A 10,663-nucleotide genomic window follows, 5' to 3' on the forward strand; every position below is an offset into this window, starting at 1 on the left:
TATATATATATATATATATATATATATATATATATATATATATATATAAATTATAATCATATATATAGTTTTATATATGATATATAATTTTATACATATATATTCAAGTAAGACAGGAAATTACGATAACGTTAAAATAATGAAATCATGACTGAAAAGTGAGTTTTTTTAGTAATTTCCTCATTATTTTGATATCATTTTAACGTTATCGTGATTTTTTGTTCTGCCTGGATAGACATAAAATTCATATTCATTGTATAATTTTTTCTTGGAGCAATAATTGAAATTAGATTACTTTGACTGAGAATCATTAAAACATTGCGTAAGCACATTTCTCGACATTCCATCACGATACGTATCACAATTTCTTTTTATTTTATATTTTATGTAACTTAACTTCTCTATTTCGCATTTTATATAATCTAACTCCCTCTTTCCCCCCAGCGAATAGGATGTTACGTAGATCGCCAGTTAATTGTCTTGATATTGTAATGGAATTGGCCGTTTCGAATTATTTTTGAATCTTGGCACATTTAAACTGCGTGCGTACGATATAATAAATAGCTAGGATGCTATTTAAAGAAAAATTCTTTTGCGCAAGCGGCATGCAACGTGATGAAGAATAGTCGTATGCGATATGTTGCTGTTAATACCATCAAAACTGTTCCGTTAAACTACGCGCAGTCCATATGACAACTTATGATCCGTGAATCTTAAGAGGCAACATGTACCGCCGCCTCTGCCCAACTGCATAAGATGCATACTTCGTGAATAGTCACGGAAGCAGAATATACATCTATAATACTGGTCAACACAAAAATTGTATTTAAACTCGTTAATTCTAGTTAATTTTCTGCTAATCGCAAATATAACAATGAAAATTAAATTTTAATAAAGTAAATGATGAATGAATAAATCTCATAATAAAGTTCTTCATTACCTCATATCAGTGATGACTTTTAAACATGCTAAGGAAATAATTTGCAAAATATAGACATTTTATGTATTGTAAATAAATGAAACTGTCATAATTTTTCCAAACATATAATTTTGTACAATAAGATGCGTCATACTTATTACTTGTTCTCTATAATTAGTGCAAGAAGACTAGCGAATGAACACAGGATAAAATAGAAATTTAATTTGGATTAGAAAACTAAAATCTCAAATAATAGTTTGTATAACTATTTATTTATATCTTTATAACACTGACAATTAAATAAAAAGTCAAAATGATTCTCTTGAATAACTAAAATAAGTTATAAAATAATTTATCACGATATTATCGATCTTTTTCGTTATTCTTTTAGCATGTTCTATTTTAAAAATAATTAAAAGTCACCAAAAAAATCGCCAGGAATGGCGACAAGACCTTAAAGGAGTGAAAATGACTTCATTGGGCATTCTAGTGTTAATAATGTCAATGATACGTCATTAATACGACATTTGACGTCACCATGTTTATGAGCTTATATATGAACTTATATTTTAAAGTAGAATAACTTTTGTTCTAGGCTTTAAATCAATGTCAAATTGTTTATGTCACTTTTAGATACAATATAATCTATAATTTTTCATTATTTTTTAGATGTAGATAATGCATCTTTAAAAGCTATTTTTTTACTTCGAGCTATCATGGCAGTTTTGTAAATTGAATGAGATATCTATTTTAATTTCCTGCAGAACGATAAAGGTTTTATTCTTCCATTTTAACTATCTTTATTTCGGCAGCGTTAATAATGTAATATTTAAAAAGAATTTTAATCTTTGACAGTTTATCAAATATGTAAATAAAAGATTGTAGCAAAAAATTTGTTTTATTATTTTATTTTCATATTTCATAAAAAAAATTTATATAGCCAATATTTCTTGAACCAGAGCTAAATAATTTTTTCCACTGTCATTTTCTATCTCAACACATAAATCTAAGTAGGCAAAAGTTAAAATTCGGAGGATACAAATTATGATACGAAATTTTTTAACCAATATAATATGTAATAGAAAAAGAGAGAGAGAGAGAGAGAGAGAGAGAGAGAGAGAGAGAGAGAGAGAGAGAGAGAGAGAGAGAGAAAGAGAGACATACAAAGTAAAGTGTTGCGTTCAGATAGTTTTGAGCTTGGAAAAAAAATCGATATTTTCCGGAAATATATAGAGTGAGACAATAACTACTATCATTTAGAATATCTTCGAAATATTAGAAGAAGTGAGAGAAGAGTTTATCTAACAGAAATTAGAGAAATCGTTTAACGATAAGTTAATCTTTGTTATATACCTAACATATCAACACACTTGCAAAATGCATGGAGAAGTTACCCAATAAACATTAAATAACAATAACATCATATTGTAATTTTCATTCACAATATAGTATTGTAATTTTCCACTCGTCAATATAACTATCATGTATTATATTACTATTATATAAGCGTATATAAGTATATTATATAAACATAAATCTCAAGAATATTGTTAGAGCCATTGGGATGACTGTTTGTAGCGCGATTTTTAAAGTTAAACAATCACGACTAGGAGATTGCGAATAGTGACCGACCAGCCGTCGCTTGAAATCGAAATTACGGAGCGACGCGAAAGCATTGTGAAGTGTTCACTGGCTTCAGTCGCTAGATTTATTTTTTACCGTAGTTTACTTTTTTGGACCATTTCAATATTTATTTTGTTGAGTAGAAAATTATAATATTGGTATAATGTTACTGTTAATTGGTATTTATCAGATATTTTATAGATTCCTCTATGCTCTTAAATATTAGGGAGTGTTTTTGAATTCAGAAAATGTACAATTGTTGTGTATGATATGGAATAATCCTGTATAAATACTTCAAGAATTTCTAAAAAATTTCAACCATGATACATGTAACTTCCTAAATTATTCTCATAGCATTCTTCTACGAATTCCTAAAGCAACTTAGGTACACTTCAGAAGTATCATTGCGTTATCTGAAAAGTGACCGTAATGTTATATGTTGTGCGATGGGGTGATTATAACTATATTATTAAATAGTCGGTTATTCGAATTACGTATTCGAATAAAATACAGAGATTCAGGAATTTAATAGGAAGAATCGGACTGGATAGGAAATTAACGATAACTGAATTGAAAACGATCACCGGGAGCATAGAATCGGGGCGAGTATAAAATTTTCAACATCGACGGAGCGAAATGGATGCGAAGCAAGAGTTATTCTATGTTCCGACGTATAACCATCTCTGTGCTTCCGATAATTATAAAGTAACTATCACGCTGTTATTAATACATCGCACATTTTCTCTTTTTCCTTCTTGTCCCTCTCTAATTTTACTGAATTTAAAATAAAATAAAAATCTCCACTCTTGTACGCCCCCGCGCACCCTATGCGCTCCCGCCCGACTAAAAACGATAAAGGGAAAAAGGAAACATTGTCTTGGAAGGGTCAAGCCGGATACGCGTTCCACAAACTCGCCCACGAAATCACAAGCATAGGAACATCCTTGGTTGTAGGGGGATGTTTTGGGGTGTGAAATACGACCGTCGCCCGCGCCCTTGCGGTCATGCGTTCTCCAGTCGCTTGCATTTACCCCCATAGCACTCACCGCAGGAGGGGAATACGGAGGGGCTCGTATTTGAAGAGCGGCCGCGCGATTTTGCCCGGCAAACGAGAGGGAGAAGCCACGGCTTCAACCGCGCGCGGCAACCCTTTGGCGAACAAACGCGGAGCGCGTTGACAGTTGATCGAGAAAGCGCGACTTCGGAGGTGCGACCTGAAGAAACCGAAGGGTTCTTCGAGAGCGGCTCGGCGTTTCAAAGGACGATTTCGATATGAAGGTTGGTCCGGTGAATCGATTCTTCGAGTGGATAAGATATTGATTTTGTTCGTTTTATTGGGAAGTTGGTCTCTTAGCTTCGTATGTGTGTATATCAAAGTAGAACAGCGTTATCTTAAAGTATTCCATTTTACTATATAAAATTAAGTCAGGATAACTTTATTTTCGGTAAAAAAGTTAAGTTTCTGTTTACTGAAAAGATTATCTAATGTCCGCCCGAAAGATAATTTTAATATCCAAAAAGATATCATTTAGATATAAAAATATCAAGTTGATACATGGATATAAAGTAAATATATACCAAATGATAACTATAAGATGCATAACTAGCTATTAACCAACTGTAAATTGTTATTTAATTGATGTCATATTAATGGAGACGAAGTATTGACATTGACTTGTTATCTTATAGATACATTCCAAAAGTTGATTTCAAAAACGTTAACCAATAGGCAACCTGTTCTACTTGGGATAGTGCGATAAAGAGATTGATTTTATCTGAGAATCGGCTTTTCAAATTTTAATTGCACTTTTTTAACCCGGGAGTGAGCGCGTATCGGTCATTTTCCCGTACTTTTTCGTTTTCCACTTATATCATCTAATCTATTGACAGTATTTTCGCTTTTACGTAAATTTTCTTTGACGTTTTCTCGTATAGCATGGAGAAGTAGACGGCGTAGACACGCTTATTTCTATGTGAAAGATATGTTTTTAGCAGTCGGTCTAAAAAACCATAGCGCGTCTACTAACGTTAGTCTTTTAACTCTCGCCGCGTCAGCGTCGCTCGATGTGCCACTGAATGTCTATTGTCTTTCCGACATCGCAGTTGGACGGACGGTTCTCTCTTTTTTTGTTGAATCAATAAAATTTTCAACAGCACGCGTAATTGGAGTATATATTCTTGATTCAATAGCGATATTATTAAAATTAATACTTGAATTATTGAAATAATACATAATGTGACAATTTTAATATTGCCATTAAATCAAGAAGATTTATTTAATTTTAATATTGCTATTAAATCAAGAAGATTTATTTTCTATTTCTAAATTTATCAAATAAATTTTTAAGTTTATTAAATCAATGTTTAAATTAATCAAAGTAAAACGAGAGAAGCAAGAAATTCTTATTTTATTTTATTAAAAGAATGTCATTTTTTACTAATGCAGTTAAAATAAAAATATTATGATTTTATTTTTAATATATTCACATACATATAATAAGTTTAATATATTTCCTAAACATATTAGATATAGAAATGATAAAAAAAAAGAAGAAATAGTGATATCATAAAATTATTTTCTTCAATTATTATGTTTCTTTTAATAATTGGATTGGTAATTTATTAATTATTACTTAATTATTACACATATATTTGCTTAAATATATTTCGGTTAAAATAAGCGATAGGCGCCCACTAACGTTGGTCTCGTTCATGCGCCCATTCCTGGGTTAATACACATTTATTTTCCTTTCTAATAGCAAATTCGGTTACCTGCATTACATCGGATCAGTGCATATTAAAGAAATAATTAAATAAGAAAGAATATGAGCATTTTGAATTATTAAATACTTAACAATGATATTATCACATTAATTAAAATATACATTAACTGTTTTTACAATCCTTGTTTCAAAATCCTTCTGTTATGCCATTGTGTTTTAATATTTTATGTGTAGCAGCCTTCTTGTGCATTAACCTGATAGTGCGAGTGACCGAATTCGCTATAACATTCTGAATCGGATGTGATAACATTTATGCTACAATATATTTCGTGACATTTATAAAAATTATATATGAGAATTATATATGAGAATATGTGTGAAATATTTGATCGCGAATATAAAGAAGTAAGGCGATAGGAGTACGATTTTTGACACACATTGATTGATAGGAAAGAAATTTAAAGAGATTTCTTGTGATAAAAAATTTATCGGTTTTATGTAAAAGTCATTTCAGTAAATGTAAAGATTTCCAGTCGTTCTGAGTGGCTCGACATTAATTAATTTTATATAATCTTCAATTAATTTACAATAATTTTCTCAATCTTCTTAACGATTTAAGATTAAATAATAAAATAATACAGATTAAAATAATTTAAGATTAAATAATAAAATAATATACAGGGTGTCCGATAACTCATAGGGAAGCCGCGATGTACAGGTTAAGTCAAACTAAACGAAAATTCCTTTACCCTTGATCAGAACAACCATGTAAAATTCTAAATTATTAGTCAAAGAAGATTCGTGAATGATTATGCACCACATGATAGGTGAGCTGTGATTGTGACATTTGCCGCTGTATGCTACATATTAGGTCAAACAAAAAAATTTTCTACTATTTTCCAAATGATCATATACATGTTTAGTTATTAATTAAAGAAATTGTATAGGTCGTACAGTTGTGTGTGATAATACACCAATCTTTTTTAATTAATAACTAAATATCTACGTGGTCATTTTGAAAATGGTAGAGGGTTTTTTTTGCTTAGTTTGATTTAGTTATAAGTATATAACGGCAAACGTTGTCACCACAGCTCATCTATCGTATGGCGCGTGATTATTCACGATTTTTCTTGGATTAATAACTTAAAATTTTACGTGGTTGTTCGTAAAATGGTAGGGAAATTTTTTGTTCAGTTTGATCTAATCTACCTGTACACTACGACTCTTGAATTACCAGACATCTTATATAAATCAAGATGAATAATAAAATCAAAGTATAAATAACAGTAATTTTCTAAGAAAATTAAGGTCAAATAAGATCTCCAATAAGACTGATGTACGTAAATTTTATGGTAACTTTAAATATATTGAATCACAAGATTCAGCAATTTTTATATCTCTCTTATAATATTCCTGTCTGATTAAATTGCACTCATATTTATCTCACATATTTATCTCACACAGATGACGAAATAGAAATACGAAAAAAATTATGAAAATTTGCTCTAAGCAGTATGTTATGTGAAACTTAATATGAAAATCTGAGTGTAACTTTTAATAAATTTGTTGCTGCATTAATAATAAAATAAAAAATTTACATTATTCTATGATGTTAATTTAATTAATTAATTAATTAATTAAATATATATATACAGGATATTCTCAAAAGGTAGTACCAAATTTTAGGGGTGTGTAGTACTCGTTAAAACAAACCGAAAACTCTTAATAAACAATATTCCGAAAACCTTTTATTTCTGAGTTATGAAGCATTTTGTTCTGTGAAAAACAGAAAATAAATTAAATCTACAATAAATGTTCAATATAATTTATTCGAACTTTTGGGAGATATTCCTTTATAACCTAGACAACGAATGTGGTTCATACACGATAGTGCTCCTGCCCATTTCCTCGTTAATGTCAGATGCCATTTAACCAATCGTTTTCAAGAAAGGTGGATAGGACGTGGCGATCCAGTTGTATGACCACCTTGCTCACCGGATTTAATCCATTAGATTATTATCTATGGGGATATTTGAAGAGCATGGTATATGCCACACCAGTTGATACAATAGATGAATTGACTCAGAGAATTGAAAACTGTTGTCAACAAATACGGAATAAACCCGGAATATTTGAACGTGTTCGATCTTCAATGAGGAGACGTGCCGAATTGTGTGTTGAAATGGACGGAGGTCACATTGAACATTTATTGTAAATTTTAGCTATTTTCTATTTTTCACAGAACAAAATGCTTTATAACTCAGAAATAAAAGGTTTTCGGGGTACTGTTCATTAAGAGTTTTTAGTTTGTTTTAACGGGTACTACATACCCCTAAAATTAGATACCACCTACATGCACACGCACACACACACACACACACACACACACACTCACACACACACACAGTATATTCACTTCATAAATTAAAAGAATTGTAAAATTTCCATCATCGATTATCGTGATAACCGTGAAAGATTATTTGCATGTACAATTGAATGACTTCCTATATGTGAAAAAATATGTAGTCCATTTTAAAAGTATACTAACCCAGTAAATCCAGTAAACACAAAGTATTATCGATGTTACGATGTCAGCTCAATCATATGGTATATTACGTAACTCTTACTTTGTTATATAACAAAGTAACAGTTACATAATATATCATATGATTAAGCTGACATTGTAATATGGATGATACTTTGTGTTTACTGGGTATGCTAATGAAGCGACATTTCGCGCACGATCACTATTGTTGGACGCAGTGGGAAATGTTCGCGGAAGTTACCGTGAAAAAACGTTCGGATATCGAGCGCGATGATGACTTTTATTTTTCTTACCTTTTTGTTATGCTAATCAAATGCAATTCGCCGCGTGAAGCATATTACATCGAGGGACACACTGCTACATAGACAATCGTTTATTCCCGTGGGATAATCGATAAATTAAATCGAGTCGTATGCGTTTACTCGAACATTTTGCGGCTTCCACCGCGAATAGGTAATTCCACAACTTCCCTAATTGTTAATTAACCGCAATCTTATTAATTAAGCGCAAAATTGATCTAGAGTATCTAAGCAGCTTAAGCCACGTGTTTGCGGCTCTGCGGGCTTTGTATACGAACGTTTACATAACGACGATATTTGTTACAATTTGCTCGCGTATAACACACATATATACCACATATATACCACATCGTTCGCGACGGGTGTTCAATTATTTTTTATTACATCATTCGCGTTGTGCACAGGATTGTTACGTCAGGCGACTAAAAAACTTTGCGGCTTAACCTTTGTTTTGTTTGACAGGTTACCGAATACTTCTGCTGCGCGCTCGCTTGCATGTGTCTGCTGAAGGTGGTAAATACCGAGATATCGAGGGATAAGGTAAAAAATATGTTTATATGTGTGAGCTCTCAGAGAGGGCCTGCCAAAGCTGCTTTAACTATGAGACTACAGCTTTTATGTAGGACATAGTCCTATATAAAATTACGTTAAGACAAATATTTCATATTATGAAATTATATCCTTTGATCAAAACAGAAGTATAATAAAGCTATAAATAAGGATGATAGATTTTTCGTGTCATTTTAATGTTAATGAATAATAGAGTGTGTTGCGTCTTGGAAAAATAAATCGTGAGGGTGAAATTTACTTTTGCAGTTTGAACACCAGCTCTTGGACGCCCTTACAACGGAGAGGACGATGAAACCGAAGAGACCTTTTTGCAACGCTTTTACGGGTGAGAATAATAATAATTTCTTTTTACTTTCAATGATTGTAACTTAGCACATATGTATATATAATTATATATTTAATTGTAATGTATTTATAATTGTATAATTATTACGGAAAATATTCATGTGTATATTATATTTTTTTTCAAGAGTGTATATATATATATATATATATATATATATATATATATATATATATATATATATATATATATATATATGTCTTCAATTCATTAAATATATTATAATCTTGAATCTTTTTTAAAAATTGGAATTTAAAGAGAATGAATTCTGTATGAGACTATTTAAAAGTTCCGATTCTACAGCAAGAAAGTGCAGCCAATTTTAATATATAAATTAAAATATAAACAAAAAAATTATAGCTCTGTGCAAAAAATTTAGTAAAAATTTTAAGTTGAAAGAACGTAACGGCATGCTTCGAAACGTTGACACCTGAATGATTCATAAAGTGTTTTCGATTCTCCTGCATAGGATGCGGTAGAAAAAGGAGTTTTTCCGCAAGTACACCCACTCTGCGGGACTCGCAGGACTTCCGTGCGAGCGACAACGTACAACTTCCGGTCTCGCTGTATAAAGCGCTGCTGAATGCCGCTAAACAAAACACCTGGGACGCGATCGATCGTGAGGAATACGATTACCGATTACGACGAGTACCGCAGTTCTATCTACCGGGTCAAATGCCTCTCCGCGATACGCTAGAAAGCTAATCTGTCTGACAAACTTTGACGCGTGGGCGCCGGCTAGGATTCACGATTCAGGATACCTTTTGTTCTCATTTTCGAGTGTACATCGTAAAATATACGCGCGACATCGATGAGATGTTTAAATAAAAAAGAAACAAAAAAAAAAAGAATTTAATCAATACAGTACAGCAACCCTTTCAAGTGGAAACTTCACTTTTATTTCGGAAATTCGCAAAATCGCGTCCTGTTGCGTCTTCTTCGCGGCGTCCACGACTCGATACTAATACTTACTTTCGCTTAGTTGCTTGCTTTCCGCCTCGTCATAGTTAAAAGGACGTAAATGTGAACGAAAAAAATGCATACATATATACACACACACGCACACATATATATGCACACACATATATACTCATATATACACATGCAATGGTACGATATAGTCATTTTATTTTACACACAACTTTTGCGCGAAACACTCTCTCCTCCCGTCTTTATCGTCGGAGAATTCTACTACTGCTGCGCGCGAATCGTCCGCGAAGGAAGCATATAAAATTATAATCGATGTAATTATCGATACTAGCTAGAATTAGCTTCGAGATCTTCGCTCGTTCTTAAGGGTTCTCGATAGCTATGTGTTTATTTGTACGCACCACTCATATTCCCTGCCGAAAGATCATAATTGATTTGCTGTTAACGACTTCGAACCATATATTTTTTAAATGACTGTTAAATTACATCTGGTTTGTATCCAATAAATTCTATAAAATCTGTTGTCTAGTTAATTACTATATTCAATATATAATTATTCTACTTATTATATACTTCCTAGACAATACAAATTACTAAAGAAAGTCTTAAAGATATTCAAAAGAACGTCCTATTTAAGACGTCTTTTGGACATCTTTAAAACATTTTTTAATATTTTTTAATATTTTGTGTTATCTGGGTTCTCTCTCTTTC

General features: G+C 31.7%; 1 protein-coding gene across 2 annotated transcripts in view; it reads left to right on the forward strand.

Annotated features, from left to right (window-relative positions):
• Positions 1–10,547, forward strand: part of LOC116846451 (cardioactive peptide-like) — a 12,959-nt gene extending 2,412 nt beyond the window's left edge. Inside the window, exons 1-4 of one of the 2 annotated variants that reach the window (XM_032820264.1) lie at positions 3,548–3,820; positions 8,572–8,649; positions 8,926–9,004; positions 9,492–10,547. In XM_032820264.1, coding sequence (XP_032676155.1) covers positions 3,815–3,820; positions 8,572–8,649; positions 8,926–9,004; positions 9,492–9,727 — 399 coding nt within the window. In that variant the 5' untranslated portion in view covers positions 3,548–3,814 and the 3' untranslated portion in view covers positions 9,728–10,547. Of the gene's footprint in view, positions 1–3,547; positions 3,821–8,571; positions 8,650–8,925; positions 9,005–9,491 lie in introns of those variants that run through there. The other variant, XM_032820263.1, reaches the window with a different exon arrangement.
• Positions 10,548–10,663: the final 116 nt, after the last annotated feature.

The sequence above is a fragment of the Odontomachus brunneus genome, unplaced genomic scaffold, assembly GCF_010583005.1.
Source record: "Odontomachus brunneus isolate Ranch 3 - 2012 unplaced genomic scaffold, Obru_v1 Obru_scaffold_064, whole genome shotgun sequence".
Lineage (NCBI taxonomy): Eukaryota > Metazoa > Arthropoda > Insecta > Hymenoptera > Formicidae > Odontomachus > Odontomachus brunneus.